The sequence below is a fragment of the Rhipicephalus microplus genome, chromosome 4, assembly GCF_043290135.1.
Source record: "Rhipicephalus microplus isolate Deutch F79 chromosome 4, USDA_Rmic, whole genome shotgun sequence".
NCBI lineage: Eukaryota > Metazoa > Arthropoda > Arachnida > Ixodida > Ixodidae > Rhipicephalus > Rhipicephalus microplus.
In genome coordinates, this window is record NC_134703.1 from 112,209,687 (window position 1) to 112,228,271 (window position 18,585).

The 18,585-nt window shown below is 49.0% G+C and overlaps 1 protein-coding gene across 7 annotated transcripts in view; it reads right to left on the minus strand.

Moving 5' to 3' along the window:
- Window positions 1-18,585, minus strand: part of LOC119172825 (uncharacterized) — a 246,908-nt gene that overhangs the window by 37,273 nt on the left and 191,050 nt on the right. For 3 of the 7 annotated variants that reach the window (XM_075893504.1, XM_075893503.1, XM_075893502.1), the window contains exons 6-7: window positions 11,022-18,107; window positions 60-9,119 (exon numbers count right to left, since the gene is read on the minus strand). In XM_075893504.1, the coding sequence (XP_075749619.1) occupies window positions 60-9,119; window positions 11,022-18,107 (16,146 nt within the window). The remainder of the gene's footprint in view (window positions 1-59; window positions 9,120-11,021; window positions 18,108-18,585) is intronic. The other 4 variants (XM_075893505.1, XM_075893506.1, XM_075893507.1 and 1 more) reach the window with 4 other exon arrangements.

Consider the following 18,585-nt stretch of genomic DNA (forward strand, 5'->3'; position numbering starts at 1 on the left):
TATAGTATCTGCGAAATCATGGTGAAGTAGAGAAAACGTTTGTAGGTCATCTGACTTACCTACGGTCTCGGTGACGACCCTTGAATTCGTCTCCAGGACAGTCGTGTACAGAGTCTGATCCCCTAAAGTGTAGGGGACCGTGAACGTAGTTGTGGTGAAGTACGTCAACATCACAGTCTGGGAAGGTTCAATCAAATCATGGTCGTCCACGCCGTACGTCGGTGATGCGGTAAGGGTTACTGGTGTCGATGCAGTGATGACTACTTCTCTGTAGCTTGTCTGCAATCCGAATATGACGGGAACTGATGTCGTCGTCATAAAGGTTTCATATATGACAGAAGGAGTCGCTCGAATCAGGTCCGTAGGCTTAAGCCTCTTACTCACTTTCACAGTGAATGGGTTCTTCGTGGGCCTGGCCACACCAGCGGCATTCGTTCTGGTCACAACGTAAAACCGAGGCTTCGTGGTAATTTCGAAGCGAGATGGTCTTACAAATCTTGTGTTCAAAGAATTTGTTCTCGCCAACTTATCTCCCGGAACGGGTCTTCGAAGCGTAACTTTAAGCCTCTTTTTGCCCCTGTGCACCTCTTGGTCTTCCGGCGTCGTTAAGGGGAAGATCGCCGATGACAGTAAAGGCTCACCACCTGTCACATAAGAACTCGGGTTTGGCGAAGTAATGAAGAAAGAACTCAGAGGTTCGTACACATGACTTGACGATAATTCTGGTGGGGCGATGGAAGTTTTCGAATCATCTACGTGTTTCACTACAGGCTTAATGCGAACCCTTACGCCAGGAGCAGCCTGAAACACACCAGACTTTAAGCCACCCACCGGTTTCACACGTGTAGTCACAATTCTCACCTTGGCTCTTGGTGCATTCGTTGATTCATCCACCGGAAACAGAATTACAGGTGTCGCATGAATGTTGCTTGATGGTTGAATGTCAGCACTGGCAATGGCATAAGATGGCTGGAGAGCATCAGCGAGGAGAGACGACCTTTCTTGGTTAGATATGAAGTCGATCTTGTTGTCCACAGCGTCTGTCGCAAAGCTCGGGAAATGTGATGCAGTCGGAGCTACATTCTCCTGAAGTTGTCCTATATCAGCGTCGAGAATTTTGTCAAATTTAATGACAGTTCGCATACCCAAATTTACCTCAGTTCTCGTTCCCTCCAAGTTTCGCGAGCCAAGGTGGACAGTCGTTACGTCAAGACCAAGTGGCAAGAGGCCATTCCTGATCTTTGTCTGCGTTATTGGGGGCCTGAAAGGACTGTTATCTAAAGCAACACTCGATGATATCTCTGATCTTATAGAATTCTTCGTTTCAGTGCCATCAAAAAGCGTGTAATAATACGTATAAAGAGTGTAGATAGTCCTCGGTGCAGTGAAAAGATCAGTTAATTGAACAATACTTGTCTCGTCTCCTGGAGGTGCATTATGATGAGGGGATTGTGGCTCCTGTATGCTTTCAAGAACCGGGGATTCTGTCTTGAATGTAGCCTCTGCCTGTGCTGTTGGCGTCGGGTGTATTTCCTTATAGATATCGCTGTTGAAGATCTGTAGACGAGACTCCAGGTTAACAATTGTTGTGGCCGCTCCTTTTGTTCTTGATCCTAGGTTAACAGTGGAAACACCATCAGGCGACGTCGTGAAGCCACCATGGTTCTGAATTACGTTCACTATATCAGAGTTCAGTGTCTCTGTCGCGACTGAAGAAAGAACAGCTTCCCGGCTGTTGTAAACGGTGTCTGTTCCGTGAAGGAACGTTGTCAAATACGTGAAGGTAGTATAATATGTAAGCGGCACAGTAGCTCCGATCTCCAGTGACATGCTGGGGCTGACACTTTCTTGCGCTGGTGTGAACACATGACTCGAAACGAGAGGAGGTGCAACAACATTTTGGTTCAGAAGCTCGTTCGGGTTATTTGCGTTGTTTATTGGACCACGCGCCTGTAGGCTGTTTATTGATGGCCTCCTGTTCAAAACAACCTTTCGCCTTTGCCCGCCTTTTCCTTCACCAGGTTTCTTTACGCGAATTATTCGTCTGAATTGATGTGAAGCAGGTGTTGTGTCTTCCACCAGATCCGCAGAATTTTCGTTATTCTGTGAAATCGACACCGCCGAATGAGAGTCAAACGTCGGTTCGGTCGAGACGGGAGGCAAAGCGGGCGGTGCTTCAGGGAATCTTGAAATAGGAGGAAAGAACTGATCTGATGCTGGAGCAAAATACTGCTGCGACACGGGGGCAAACAGTTCTTGTGACACAGGGGCAAAATACTCTTGAGAGGCGGGCCCGAAATATTCGAGCGATTGTTGTGATGAACCCAGAATTCTGTTGTAATCTATTGAGTCGGCCGACACAAAAACGTGCGTTGGTTCTACATTAATAGAGCTAAGCAGAACAGCGGGTGTAGAAACAATAGGCCGTGTTTTACGCACGAGAGACGTCTTCCTCTCTCCATGGTGGTTTGAATTGGTTGGCCGAATCCTCCTGAAGACTGTTCGGCGTGAGTTTCGAATCGGCGACGCAGGCGCCGGTGGTGGTGGTGGAGGAGGAGGAAGTGGGGACTCTAGCGCTACATTGTTGAATTCGTGAGCAGGAGGTGAAAGGGGAGCTTGCTCGGCTGTAGGAACAAAATTCTGCACTGGCTGAAGTTGTGCAAAACGGTCTTGTTGTTCCGGCACTCGTGGTGAATACGGGTCAGCTTGGGCAAACTGCTGCGGCACGGGCGGCGAGTACTGATAGGGGACGTTGGGACTGAAACCTGGGAATGATTGCTGATTGACACCCGTAGAGAAGTGATCGTAAGGGATGCCATGCCCTAATCTAGCCTGCTGCGTTACCTCAGCAGGAACTCTCAGCACATCTTGAGGTTGCTGATGCTGGGGCTGTGGGACGACTGGTACTACATTTTGGTGGGGGCCAAAGTGGTTAAATCCCCCATCGTCTTGGTTGAAAGGAGTGTCCACCTGGGGCCGGTAGTCCTCAAATCTGGTCGGTGCACCTGCCGGGGAGAACGTCCGAGTTACCGTAACGCGACGAACCTTCTTTGAACCGTCACCAAGGGATCCTTCACCATGAGGGGCAGGTCTAAGAACCTTGATCCTTCTCACTCTGCCTTGGGGGAGTGCAGAGGTTTCCAGTCCCGAAAGAGTAACCACATCCGCCGTGATTTCGTGATTAGGTGGAGATTCCAAAGGGTCAGTAAGAGTAGCCACAACCTCCGGTGCCGAGAAGGAGTATCCACCACCCACAAAGGAAGATGACAGGAAATTGTCCAAAGAAGGAGAAGGAAGAATATAAGAGTAAAGAGCAGGCAGAGGGGTTTCGAGAAGATTACCTGGACTGTAGGCTTGCTGGTCATCACCAAAATGAAAAGCCGAGCTTGGTTCTTGAATCGGGTTCAAGTCTACCGGATCTTGGACAACATGAGGAGGTCTTCTACGAATAAAGCCGCCATGAGGACCCCTGAATTCATTTGGCGACGAGCCATCCAGGATCGCTCTGTTTCTATGTACAGGTCTTCGAAACACTCGCCCACGGCGGATTCCGGTACGAACGGCGCCTTCAGCGGGATCGTCAAGAGCTGGGCTGGCACTGTCAAAACCAGGCTGGGGGCCCCCACTGTTGTCCACAAGAGGCTCAGGCGTTGAGAGATGCAGAGGCTGCACTCGCGTAGCACGAACCCGACTTCTTCCACGTATGCGCGTGAAATCTGCCGCTTGTCTCGCACCTTCATCTTCGGTTTCTTCGAACTGCTGTAACTTTCGAGAGATGAACTTTCCACCGATACCATACTTGTCATCCTGGGGACTAACATCGGGAGCAGCCGTTGGCTTCTTTTCGGCTTTCCACTTCTTCGCGGAGACACCTTTGGTTGGCTTAGGCAGCACCGGGACGTCGGTAGCGGGTTGCTCGTAAACCTCGGTGATTGGTCCCATGGATATGGTCGTCACTGTGTCAGTGTCCGAAATGCTGTCAGAAGCTGCGATGTGTGGGCTTCGAGACTGTGCCAACGACCAGGAAGATGCACTGCCTAGCGAGGGTTCGATTCCAGAGCTGAAAAGTGCTACCTCTTCAGGACGTTCACCACCTGGCACTTCATCCTGTCTGGACCCGTCGACAGCAACTCCTATGAACGCTGTGGAAGCCAAAGTGGCAAATTCAGAAGCCTTGTCGGGAACGCTTCTCGCTACTTTAGTGTGAAAGAAATGCTGTGGCTGCTGATAAAATGGAACAGTGACAGTAGTAACTACAGGAATCACGTCCCCCTGGTCCCCAGTGACATACAAAGTCAGCATTGTTGTTATTTGAGGTACCGCAAAATATGGCTGCGGTATAAAAGGTGCTGCTGTGGGAATTTGGGGAACAGGGACGGACGCCGTCTTCGTCACTGTTGATTCAGAAAATTTTGTTGTAGTGACGGTGCTAAGAACTGTTCTTCCACGAAGAACAATGGGCAACACTGTCGAAGTCACAATTGTTTCCGTTGTTACATACGAAGAAGTCAGTAGGCTAAAATCTTGGTTAGGAATCTGCTGGTAAAAAGGGACTGGAAAGCCAGGAGGGTTTGTGGCTGGTGTAGTTGGTATAACCTCTGGGGTTATGGTACTGTACAGGGTTGTGAGTTGGGTTAAGACTGTCGTCTCGGTTATTGTGTCAGTACGGGTGCTGAACCCTACCTTTATTGGAAGAAGCCTAAACTGCTGCAAGTCGCTGGTCGTAATTAGCACTTCTGTAAATGTCGTGTAAGGACCATTCGCATCGCTTTTGGAATTGAGAATAGTCTTTGTCCGTCCCGACTCATCAACAGTCGTCGAGTACAAAGTAGGCTGAATTACGCTGGATGCTAGAGCTGTGGTCGTCAAAGTCGCGTATGAGGTCTTGAAGCCATGGTATATAGGGAGAGTTTTTACGGTCGTTATGACAGAAGTGACGGTTATGGGAGGTTTTGTCGACAGCCGGCCAGTTGATGTTAAAGACGTTCTACGCGCCCTGGGGTTGTAAGAAGAGCGTCTCCTGTTTCCTCGAAGTCTAGCGAAGGGCAAATTGGGTGACTCCTCGTCATCCTTTACGGTGTTGAACGACGATTTCAAATTAGGTGCCCTGGCTCGGTTCTGGTTACGGCGGCCTTTGGCTACTGGATTTTGTCGCCCACGGTTTCTAGCGTTTGACTGCGTGTCTTCATTAGAATTTTCTTCCTCCGTGTGCTGCTGTGGTCTTCCTAACGGCCTTGCTCCTACATTGACTCTGCCTCGAACAACACTCTGCGGACCCCTTGATGTTGGTTTAGGACGACCACGGCCACGGGGATTTCGCTCAGCTGTGTAGTCATCATCCTCTTCGTAATCAGAATACTCTTCCTCAGATTTTACCCTACTCGGGTTTATTCCGTAGGTCTTGTCTACTGCGGACGGTCTCGTTCTTGTAAAAGGTGCCCTTACATGGGATTTCCCAGCTAGTGGTCTCGCTGAACCTCGGCGTCGCCCCAAGTGCAATTGCGGAGTAGCTGCCGAGCTGTGCACAGCCTCTTCTGCTTCGATCTCTTCGTCCTCAGGTTTTAAGAGGCGTCGGCTGTTTAATCTCTGTCTTCCATGCGGTCTTCTTAACTGAAGAGTGAAGGCTGGCTTGTTGACTACCCTTGATGGTGGAGCGTAGGAAACGCGGTCTCTTCTGAAAGGTCTTATGTTCACGCCGGAAGCAGGTGAAGCCTGCTTGGTATCTTCGTTTCTGTTTGCCTGAGACTTCGACCGTGCTGTAACTTGCTCGTAGTCGTCGTCATGATATAGGTCGTATTCTTCGTCTTCTGCCTGATGCTTGAGTTGGTGCGTCGTCTGTGGTTGGCGAGGGCCTCTGGTGTATCCCGCCCGTGTGGGTCGATGTCTCTTAGACGAGCGTGGTTCAGGTGTTTGAAGCTGTCTCTCTTCATATTCATTGTAATCTTCATCTTCTTCGTCGAGGAACTCATTTTTACCATAATCTTCAGGTTCCTCCTCCTCATCTCTTAGGTCACCAGGCAGGCGATGGTTGGGTCTCTTAACACCATTAGGACGCCTCCTGGTAGGGAATATTGGTCTTATTCGTGTAGTGACTGTCTCCTGGGTTTCAGTAGATGACTTCTCCAGAATTTCATTTGTGTGACTCGATTCGGTCGACACACTGGTCTCTAGAAATATCTCAGTTTCTATTGACCTGCTGTCAGGTATACGTGTTATTGCAGGGGTCGACTCGGTGACTGTGACCTTCGCTTGGTCTGTGCTTATTGAAGAAAGTAGGACAACTTCATCTATAGTTGGAAAGATAGTTTTATCATCAAGCGAAGAGTCAATGCGTATCACCGTAGTAAGGCCGATTTCCTCGAGTATATTGTCGGTCGTCGTGTCTAGTTCCACAATATTTACGCTATTCTTGGACGATGACGAAATCGGCAAATGCAACGTGCTTATTGTTTCAATGCTGACTGGTGCACTCAACGTACTGGTCAGTTCCTTAGAAGTTTCGGTTATCTGAAACACGTTGGGTGACTGTAGTGTAATTATGGAAGATTCTGGCGCGATAAATGTCGTCAGCTCCCAACTAGGACTTGACAGAGACGGGGATATAAAACTCCAGCTAGATTGTTCAGTCAGCGTGCGCGGCAGCGTGCTTGAAGAAACGAGGGCAGATAAAGAGCTATAGAAGCTTGAGAGGAGGTTCACAGGTTCTGACTTGCTCGTAGACTGGGCGTATTTTGTTGTACTAGTTCTTGCCAGGTGGGCGTAAAAGCCGTTTATGAAGGTTCCATAAATATCCGTGGTATATTCGGTCACATACCCATCATGAACGTCAGATCGCACAGATCGTGATACAAGGCCAGTTTTTAGTGTTTCTGATGCTGAAGATGACGCTGTGGTTCGGGGTATCACGCTTGACGTACTCCTGGCAACGTGGGCATAAAACCCGTTAATATGCGTCCCGTACACATTAGTGGTGTGGAGGGTCGTAGCACCATTGCGGATTTCTGTGCTGACTTCACTTGATATCAGAGTTTCTGTGTTCTCTATCACTGCTGGTGCCTGCGTCGCCTTCACTAAAGCGGGCTTCAAGATACTGGATGTCTTTCGTGCAATATGTGCATAGAAACCGTTGATGTAGGTGCCATGTATCTCTGTCGTATGAACAGTCGTCTTGCCGCTCTGTACTTCTGTGCTCACAATTGACGAAATCAATCCAGTTTTCTGGCTCTCCGTTTTGGCTGCTTCCTTGTAGGTCTCTGTAGGCGTTACGATTCGACGCGTAGATCTTCCGAACTGGGCGTAGGCGTCGCCAATGTAAGTCCCGTAGACCTCAGATATGTGCAGTGTGGTTGAAGCGCCATGGACTTCACTGCGGAACACGCTTGACGAAAGTAGCCCTGTCTTCTGTAGGAATGGTTGTGTTGCCGCCTTTGTGCTGGTAGGCTTTATGGTCTCTGTGCGTGTAGAAGTCTTCGCTAACTGTGCGTACAAGTTACCTACGCTGGTTCCGTATATTTCCGTTGTATAGTACGTAACGACATCTCCATGCGTGACGCTTTGAACCGTTGATGAAACGATGCCTATTGGCTTGGTGGCTGTGATTGGCTTGACTGCGTCAGTTTTGCTAGCTGCAGTTTTTGTTAGAACACGAGACGTTGTGCGTGCCACTTGCGCGTAAAGGTCACCGACAAATGTACCGTAAATGTTAGTCACCACTTCCGTTGACGTCCCCCCGTTGACAACTACGTTCGTTCGCGCAGAGAGAAGTCCTGTCGTGTAGCTCTTTGTCTTCGTCTGTTGCGACGGCACACTTGTTCGCGTGGGTATCTGGCTGACAGGCGTCTGTACAAAAGCGTTTTTGGACGGTTTGAGTATCTCCGACGCTGTGGATGCTATGTGGGCATAGAATCCGTTCACGAACGTGCCATAGACATGCGTTTTCCAAACGGTCGTCGTCGCGTCGTGGATTTCTGTGTTGACTAGCGAGGAGATGAGGCCCGTTTTGTACTCTTGGCTCTTCGTAATACTAGACACTGACTTAGAGGCTTGAGCTTTGATCACAGTAGACGTCGTCTGAGCGACATGGGCGTACATGCCTCGAATGTACGTTCCATAAATATTCGTCGTATAGGCAGTGGTGGTGCTGTCGTGAATGACCGTGTTCGCTATAGAAGATATTAGACCAGTCGGGCGCGTTGGTGCAGGAGATCCAGGAGACGTAGACAGCTCTTGCCTCGACGCAACGTGCGAGGAGCTGTGCTGATTCTGTTCGGAGAACACTCGCACAGCCGTGGAGACTACTTGAGCGTAGGCGCCATTAATGAAAGTACCATAGACTTCCGTAGCATATACAGTTGTCGCTCCATTCCGCACTGCTCTTGCTTCCGCTGACTGAATGAGACCTACGGGATGGTCCTTGGCTTTGTCAGCAGAACTTCGTTCGTTGCCTGCAGAACGTGGCACAAGTCCAGGCTTATGTCTGTTAGCTGACGTTTCTTCATCGTCCGTAACGACAAACTGGTAGGGTACGGAAAACTCGTTTTCTTTGCTACTCAGGGAAAGCAGCTTCCTGGCTTGAGGCCTCCGATTGATGTTAAGAGTGGTGGTGTCTTCGCTAACCACGGTATTGGCTTCTCCTTTTTCCACGTCTCGACTGCGCTTGCGTGGGGGAACCTCGTTCGTCGTTCTCGTGGGCAGAACAACGTCAGTGAACACGTTAGTTATGACTTCAAGTCGCGTCGATACACTCGGCCTGCCGTCACTGAGGACAGTGGTGAAGTGCGAGAAGGTTGTGTAGAACGTCAGCGGTGAAGGCGTTGCGAGAAATGATGGCTCCAGTCTGGCAGTTCGGCGCAGCCCCTCGTAATCTTTCTCATTGCGCCTGGCCTCCCTGTAGTATACGGATGGTTTCAGATAGACAGCCGGTTCTGAGACAACTTGCTGTGGATGTGTCTGCTGATGCTGGTAAAGTTGTGTGTCAGACAAGGAGACTGAAGAGGCCGATGGCTTTGGCAGAAACCGCTGCGGTGGCAGCCTCGAGCCTTTTAGTGAGTTTGCGTTATGGCGCAAGTGCGCAAAAGAAGTCGATGTGCCGTCCCTTAAGGGGCTTCTTGGGAACCTACCTGAAAAATCATGACAACCTCGCGTCAAAGGAGCTTCGAAGCGCGCACTTACGGCTTCTTTATATAGTCAAACTCAGGCGTTTCCTCCCCGAGAAGCAGGAAAAAAAACTAGAAAAAGAAGGCCGGGGAAGCGGAAGCGTGCAGCCGCATAAGCAACATGCGTATTCGAACGCACTTCTATATTAATGAGTAAAGATGATGTTCTAAGGTAATTGTCAGTATGAGTAGTTAGTCGAGATTTCTATACGTACGTAACTTGTTACTTAACTTCATATAGTAGTATCGGTATGCTACGCAAAAGACAAGGTGTCAAGAGCTGCTATGAAAGTAATTCCTAACAATAAGGATTATATAATGTTTTGTTAAAAAGAGTAACACATTGTAGGAAACAAGCGTGTGCTACTAGACGTTTCTGTATGTACCAGTCCTAAGTTATATCATGTTACACTATTACAATACGACACTAAAGCGGCAATGCGAACTCAAGCAGGGTGCAAGCGTATTTGCATGCCGCAAGCATGCCAGCAGCTGAAATACGCAGCGCACACAAGCCGTTCACTTTCAGTTAGAGCAAGCCAATTAGCAACGTTCATTGGCAAAGAGGCTTGGGCCAGGCGGGATCTGCAAGCCGTGCGCGGTAGGCAAGCGCGCTGCAAGCAGAACTGCCGAGGCACGAGCTATTTGGAAGAGGCCTCCCTGAGAGCAATGTTTTTTTTTCTATCGCAATATAGTTGCGTATCCGAGTCTCACTTCTGTCATGCCATTTGGTTTTAGTTTGAAAGAGTTTAGTTGTGTGCACGCTGGCTTTAATTCAAAGCTGACGCCCGTCAGAGAGAGAGCGGGCGAAAAAAGGAGAGAACAGCGCGAGGGAGGAGGGGTAGAGGGTAAAAGGATGGGGAGAGGTTTTTGTCGGCATGGTCGCAGCGTTAGCGACCTCTGGTTGGCTGTCTATACTGACATCTTGGGGTCTTCGTCGTCTATCTTGACAACGACGAACGAGGGGACGTCCTTCACAGCGTTGCGCCAGCGACACATTTCGTGGAGAGTTCCCGCGCAAGCGTCGATCCGTCGAGTTCTCTGACCGACTCCAAAGGAACGTTCCCGCAGACTGCTGCTCGTCGAGGGGCTCGATCAAACACGTTGCTGGTTGCCGTTAGAAGGGTCCATTGTTTGAAAGGAACGTCCGAGCTTGTTTCCGCCGCAATGGGCAGAAAGGAGACGGGATTGTAGGGAAGGGGCGCTCGACGCTCACTCCGTTTAATTCTGTGCAGATACCGTACAACTGTGTTTTTTTCTCGCTCATCTGTCTCTCTCCCTTTTGTTATGCATGTTTTTTGTCGTGCTGTATTTTTGTCTGCTAACCTGGTTGTTGTTAGGGGGTCATTGGTTGTGCGACAGTGTCCCATTGTTCTTCGTTGGAGGCATATACAGCCTTCGGCTTACTCTCTCCTTACAGACGTAAAGCTTACGGCGACTGTCGTCACCCATGAGCAAGTGAATAACGCCTGCTGGGCTTGCCCGCTAGAGACACTAATCCAAATGTCAGCATGCACAATATTACGCGCTTAGGATTGAAAACGCACACATGGGTTACAAGCGTAAACATTCAAAGACACTAGGAAACAAGAAATATATTACAGACCAGTAACACTCCGAACCGGTTAGCATTAGTAATACACTCTAAAGCGTCAAAGAGAGGCCTCCCCAAAAAAAGTAACCAAACGGGCGATCACGACACGCCGCACCGCTAGGCACAATAAACACGTCACAAAACGCCAGAAATTCTAGGTGCTGCGTGCGATTAGCAAGCTAAAAGAGGAAGCGGCTGAGCGGAGTTCTACAAAGGGGGGTTTAGTGTTTTAGTAGATTAAGTGAAAGGGAGCGTAAAATAATTGTGTTTACCATGACTCAGCATCTTTCTGCCGGGCCGAGCTTGGGGAGCATTTACGTCATCAGAGAGCCCTCTTTGGGCTCGGTGTCGAGGCACTTCAAACATATCACCGCGTCCACCAACCAGTTCGTACTCGGCTTGCGCCAGCCCTGAATCAGATATGGCGAATGGTAATCGCGTTGCCGGAGACGACCGTCGACGTCTGGAAGGAACTATTTTCTGGAAAACGGGCAGTTGTTCTTGTATGCGCTCTTGCACGTTGTCTAGCCTGGACTGAGTCTGGCCTTGTTGGAGATCCTGCTTGCTCGGCTCGGGTGCGACGGATGCCCTAGTTGGTAGCACGATGCCAGATACAATGTCAGTGTACGTCTCGTACCGAGTCTGGACCACTGGACGTCCGCCTTCGAGGAGTGTTGTAAAGTGGGTATACGTGGTATAGTAAGTCGTGGGAGTTGGCTGGATGTGCGGTCCTGGTGCCGGCGTGTGCGTTATTGCTGCAGTTTGATGATGCACACCACCACCGTGCGAGCGGCCTTCTATGTATCCCGCTGGACAGGTGTTGCACAGGGCACCAAATACAGTGTTCGTCACTGTCTCCTTTCGTGTATTCACTATGGCACTTCCATCAACATATCGTGTTGTGAAATATGTGTACGTAGTGTGGTAGGTTCTGTATGGTCCTGTGTCAGCTGGCCTGATTCTCGCCCCTACGTCTTGCGTCGCGTATTCGGTAAGTGTGACGGTTGCAACATTTGTGACCGTCTCGTACCGGGTATCGACGACTGGTCGGCCTTCTAAATAGTGGGTGGTGTAGAAAGTGTAGGTAGTGTAAGCTGTATGGTGAGGCGCATAGCCAGGCGCTGTCGAGTAGAGAGGCTTGTATACTTGCGTAGGTCTAATTCTTGCTTGCTCGGTTACTGTAACAGTCACGTAGTCAGTTTTTGTCTCGTAGCGTGTCTCGACACTCGGTCGGCCGTGAATGAGCCTTGTGGTGAAGTAAGTGTAAGTTGTGTACACCGTATCTCTGATCGGAGTGGGTTGTATGATGACAGGTTGATACACTTCGGTCGGTTGAATAGCGCGACCTGCAACTCCATCATCTCTTGTTCGTGTAACGTAGTTCGTTAACGTCTCGTATCGCGTGGATACCGTTGGACTTCCATGAACGACCTTGGTAGTAAAATACGTGTAGGTTGTGTAAAATGTATCAATCGCTGTTGCCGGTCGGTGGGGCACGATTGGTTGAACAATAGTCGGTCTGGTTCGTTGGTGAATTGGCTCTTCAGTGACGGTGACCGTGACGTAATTTGTGACCGTATCGTAGCGTGTAGATGTCACCGGTTGACCCGCGACAAGCACAGTTGTGTAGTATGTATGAGTAGTGTATTGTGGTTGCTGCCTGCAGTGAACGCAGCCTGGAACAGCGACTACTTGAGAAGGCCTGTGCTCGTAGACCGTTTGCCCAGGTGTCACGGTGACGTAGTTTGTAAGCGTTACGTAGCGCGTCGATGTAACTGGCCGTCCCTGAAAGAACTCCGTGATATAGTCTGTATGAGTGACATATACAGTCTTTATGTCGGATCGGCACCGGATGCATCCCGTGACTCCTTGATGGGAAGGATAAACACGGACAGGTTCGGTACGATGGATCTGGTCATGGAATATTGTTCTCGTAGGTGCAATGCGCTGGGTGGGATAGTGAACAGATGAAATTACCTGCTGGTTGCTGGCAACAGATGTGCGTCCGTCTGGCTTTAGATACGTAGTGAAATATGTGAAAGTTGTGTAATATGTGACCGGAGTTGCGTATGTTTCGTCTCCTCTTGCCTCTGCTACCATGAGGTCCTTCGGTTCTGTGTTCCTCTTGTTCCTAACTACAATCAAAGGTGCGCCCAAGGCGCTACTGATGTGCGCTCCCGGTGGTGGTGGAAGCCTTGTTCGACTTCTAAGGATCGGTGTTCTCAGTCTAAACTTAAATGGCCTGTTCTGGAATGTTGACGATGCCTTCTGAAAGCTTGAATCAAGTTTTAGTGTCCCTGACGAGCTTGGCACCTTAGTGGCGCTTTCTTGAACAGGAGAATGCGGTACTATAGATTCGGCTTCACTGCTAACTCCGTCGGAGATTTCGTCCGTTGTTACAGAGCTTGAGACCTGTGCCGATTCAGTCGATTCAATTGGGGGCTGTGAATCCGTGTGGTCAACCTGAAATCCTGCTGGAAGATTCGCTGCTGTGGGGCCCACGACGTTAGAAACAACTTCCGTCCTGCTCGACAGCACTGTGCTTCCTTCCGTGTAGAACGTTGTGTAGTAGGTGTACGTGGTGTAGTGAGTCACTGGCACATTGCGAAGAAGCTCTCGTAGATCGATGCCTTCAGGAAGCGAGCTAAGCAGAGGAGGCGTCTCTTCGGTCATTGACACGTGTGTCGGCTGTACTTCGGGAGACACAGTCGTAGGCGGAACGTTAGAGATTATGTCATGTGGCGTCATGGTCACGTAGTTCGTTAAAATTTCTTCCCTGCTGGATACGGTCGGCTTTCCATCCGTTTCAAACGTAGTGAAGTATGTATACGTAGTATAATATGTGCGAACGACGGTGCTGCTTTCAAGATTCCTCTTCGTCTCTTCGAGGTTAGGAGTCTCTGACGGTTGTGATATCATGCTCGTAGCCGTTTCTTCGTGACTCGATATTACCGGTGTTCCATCTTCGTAGAACGTTGTATAGTAGGTGTAGGTTGTGAACATGGTGGCAATGCCTGCCGTAGGAGTAGCTTGAATGGCACTCTCAACGGTTCCGTCTGAAATGTCTGTTGAAGAATGGCCAAGAGTTTTCGTTATGGCTGAGGTTTTCGATATAAAGGAAACACGAGGAGTCCCATCTCGGAAAACTGTCACCGGGGATAATATTGTTGTGTAAGTGGTTATAATCGATGGCTCCGGCGTAGACTGGTGCACCACTGTTTTCGGATACTTCGTAACTATATTGGATTTGACACTTTCACGGCTTTTCACAGACTTGGTGCCTCCTCTGTTAACGGTAGTGAAATATGTGTACGTGGTGTAGTAAGTGGACACAACAGGCGTTGTGATGAGTTCACTTGTACTTGGTTCAGAAATTGTCTTGATCTTGGACACAACTTGCGTTCGATTTCGGATTGTTGTGCTTCCTCCACGCACGAACGTCGTGTAATACGTGTAAGTCGTATAAATTGTCGACAAATGGTCCATCTTCGTCGGTTCTATCACCTCACTCGTCCGTGTTGTCATTTTTGTATCGCTTCCTCGTACTGTATTCGATACAATCTCTTCCCGGCTAGTGACAGTTGATGTCCCATCCCTGAGAAGTGTCGTGAAATACGTATATGTGGTGTAATATGTCGTGACTGGAACGATAGACGTTGGCGAAGTGTTCTTTAAGCTGTCATGCGTTGGGTCTATGGAACCACTGGAAGAGCCGTCAACAACGTTTGAAACTGTTTCCAAGCTGCTAGTTACACTGGAAGTACCATCCTTGAAGAGCGTTGTCAGATAAGTGTAAGTCGTGAAGTATGTTGTGCGTGCCGCGTCTAAAGGTGGAGTCGCTAATGATGAGCTTCTAGCATCATCTTTGGAGCTTTCACTTGCCTTCTCTGCGTGGTAGCCTGCTGGCTCGGTACGTGAAGCAATATCGTAGAGTGGAGATGTTTCTAGATAAACTTGGGTTGCTGTTGGTGAAATTCTTTCGCTATCCACATTCTCCTCAGAGGGAGCCAATAGGTCTGACATAGTTTTTTCACTGACAGAGACAAGAGTTGATCCGTCAAATGTATAGGTGCTTTGGTAAGTATAAGTGGTCATCATTGTCGCCGTCTGTGAGGGATCTAATGGGAGCATTGATTTCTCGGGTGCTATAGTGTCGAATCCATGTTTCCGCGCATCTTCATACTCCTCCCTGTTTTCAAACACCTGAGATGTTGTGACTTCTCTACTGGACACAATGCTATCAGATATCGTCGTGTAGTAAGTGAATGTAGAGTAGTGTGTGATAGGATATGATGTATGTGTCGTCACTTTCTGATCTGCCGGTGCCACAGTGTCGATAATTCTTCCTTGTAGCGTAGACTGCGTTTCATCGTTTCCAAGCTGAGAAGGTAGATCCTGACCGGGCAGAACGAAGCCATCTGTCAGGAGTCTAACTTCATCAGTGTGCACAAGATCATCTTCAAACTCTTTTGCGGGGTCAGCTCCTGGCAAAATAAATCCCATGGTGATGATTTTTGGCTTGTCTTCTTCTGGACTCGAAGAAGTTGTTGGCTGCTGGTCATAATCGTACTCCTTCGCACTATCTTGCAATCCAGGCAAGATAAAGCCGTCTGTCAAAACTGCTACGTTAGATGTTGACGAGGATGTCGTTTGAGATGGCTTTATTGACGGAACTAATGTTGAAAGGTGCAAGTCATCTGATAGTTCAACGACTGAAGGCTGCTCTTGCCCAGGGAGGGCTGTTTCATAGCTTTCTTCAATAACCCGTGACTGGTTGATGAGCGGAACAGCAAAATTAGAAGTGATACTGTATACGTCCAAGGAATCGTGAGATATTTCACCACTCTCTACTTGAGGCGTCTCCTCTGTAATGGGTGGGGGCATCTGAGTGCCTTCTTCGAGATCCTGTTCGGTCACTGGTTGATCAGATACTCCCTCGATCTGGATGTCACTAGGAAGCACAAGACCAGGAGGGGCTGGAGGTGGTGCTTTTGGCGTTGTAACTTCTTTCAACATTTCTGTCTTAGCCTGGGTGTAAAATATGCTTGATGTGCTTTGAATGACGTGCGCGTATCTACCGCCGATTACCGTGCCAATAATAAGTGTTGTCCATTCTGTAGTCATGTCACCATTGATATCTGTGCCTGTTATAGAGCTCACTAAACCGGTCTTGTATGTTTTCTTTCTTTTAGGCTTGGGTGTGGATATAATTGGGCGAGTTGGTGTTACAGGATACTTTTGTGTTTTTGACCCTTCGATCATAGATACCATAACCGTCTCTGAGGGCTCCGCAGAACTACCGCGTGCCGGTGGCGTGAATGTTGGCGACGACACATCTTCATTCTTAGAAGTGGGAAATAAGAACGAAGACAAGAAGTTTGGCGTCGCTAGATCCTCAGGCCTAAAACTTGAAGAAGTAACTAGGTTATTCTGCAAGTGACTATCATAAAAATAGTCTTCTGGGTTTTCTGAATTGTCGATATTTATTTTAGCACCGGAAGAGTGGAGATCTTCCTCAAAATTAGCGTCATCATGTTTTGGCAGCCGAGATTTGACTAGCATAGGGATTGTTGACGTGTACATAGTACTGAGCATTTCTACTCCACCCTTAAATGTGGATGTTAACATTGACAACTTCGACACGAACTCTCTTGTTTCCGTGCCATACGCAGACTCCCTTGGCGTTGCTGACGACGAAGTTGTTTGCTCATTTCGCGTAGGAATGTTGAATGGGTTGTATATGTCTTCATCATGCGGACGTCTGGTCTTTCCGAAGTCGAAAGATGTACCTGTCGCCGCTGGTTGAAATACAACTTCCGTTCCAGATATTGTCGTCGTGAAGTCTAAAAAGCCAAATAACGTCACTCTGTTCTTTTTTGTCGATGTACTCTGCTCACTATTATGACCGCTTAAAGCGTCCGTTGCAAATATGTCACCAACATCGTCGGCGTACTCATCATGGTGGGAACCAACCGTTTTGGTCGGTCTAATGTCCTTCACAGGTGAAGGTGTCAGTAGTTCGGGCCTGAAACCCGCAATATTGATGTTGTTGAGGGGGTGTCTCATTCTAACCATAACCACAGGCTCTTCTTCTCGTGCTGGTGGAGTGTCGTAATCATGATCGACGTCTTCCAGAAACTCATCTGCTGTTCTAGATGCGTCCGAGACCGGAGATGTTGTGTAGAGCCCTAGATGTTGAGGCAGAAAAAATTTGTCCGTTATTATAGTCGCCCCATCCATAGGAGCGATTCTCCTTCCTGTCGCTGTCGGCTCAAACTTTTTCCCATGTCTGTATAGTGTTGGTGTGGGCTTTTTGTGTGTTTGTGAACTGAGTTTTTCTCGTCGACTCTTAGACGGCATAGAGCTCAATGTTACATGCATTGTGCTAGCTGTTGCCATGTGAGATCTTGTCATACCTTCGATGGTTATGGGCTCAGAACCTTCGATCAGCATTCCGGTCATAGATTCACCACCTTGTGCACTACCCGATCCAAAAATGAGGTAGTCAGAACGCGGTGCCTCTGTTGGCGAAATGGTGGATACAGTCTGAGAAGGCAGAAGCACGCCAATCTTGTGGGAAATGTCCAGGACTACACCTTTCTGGTTGCCTGATCGAATGTCGAACTCCGCTGATCTCGTGGCCTCTTGCGGAAGCGAAGGCGTGGCGTCGACCGGTAGCTGTCTGTTTCCAAAGAAGAACATGTACGTCTTCGCATTGTGATCCTCAGTGTTGACGTAGGTACCGGTAAATACCTTGTACGTCACTTGTTCGGATCCTGTTGCCTGAACGAGAAGGCCTTCCGTACCCGTGACTGTTATGACTGGCACCTCACTGTCTTTTTCATCACTAAGCTCGGATATTTGACCACTCTTGATGTTGAGGCCCACTACAGTGGTGGATTTGCTGCCTGGCAGTGCACTCAGCAAGGACCCTTGCGTAGTTTTGGTTGGCTTAACGCCCGTCGTAACGGTCGAGGACAGCTCATTGACGGCCGTTTGAAAGACCTTTCCAGAACTCAAAGAGCCGAAGCTCTGTACGCCGTGTGTGGTCTGTGGCCGCTGTCTCGCGCCTTCTTGCTGGGCTGAGTCTTCTACTTCGTTGAGGGACGGCGCAAGCTCGAGTACGGTGGAATGGGTGGACAAGATCTGACTGTACGTGCCCTCGACGTACTCTCGTCGTATTTCGGTCGTGTGCAGTGTTGTTTGTTCGGCGTTGACTTCGGTGCGGGTGAGAGTGGCCAGGGCGCCCGTGGGCTCGATCAGAGCCACGCTCACTTCCGCAGCTTCTGCCTGGTGGTCCAGTCCCACGGTGTATGTCATTAGGCCCGAATGCCGCGCCCTTCTCCTCCGTTCAGAGTCTGGCCAGATAAACAGCACAGCACTAGTCAGTGCCCGTGAACTTTGTTGCCGCTACAGTGTAGCACATAAGTGGCGCGTTGATAACAACGATATCATATTATACGATAATTCACTAACGTGCGGTTACCCAAAAAGTTAGAAACTTGTCACCACCATGAAATAGTCTTGTATAGTGACAGCCTCAGTAGAGCTAACACGGCGGCAAAAAAGATCACATCGGAAAACTTCAAGCGCTGTGTGGTTGTAGCGATTGCCTTTCGCCGTGCTGACACGACGAACACTTACACAATCATACTTCGTAGCCAGGAAACAACAAGCGGGACAAACGTTGTTGTAGTCTAATAATATATGCTACCAGGCGTAAAAGCGATATAAACTACACTTTTTTTCTGGCGCTGAGGAATGCATCGCCATACCTGACATGTCACTAAACTTGGCTATCAAGCTCCCCAAACTGCCCGTCCTACTAGGGCCTGT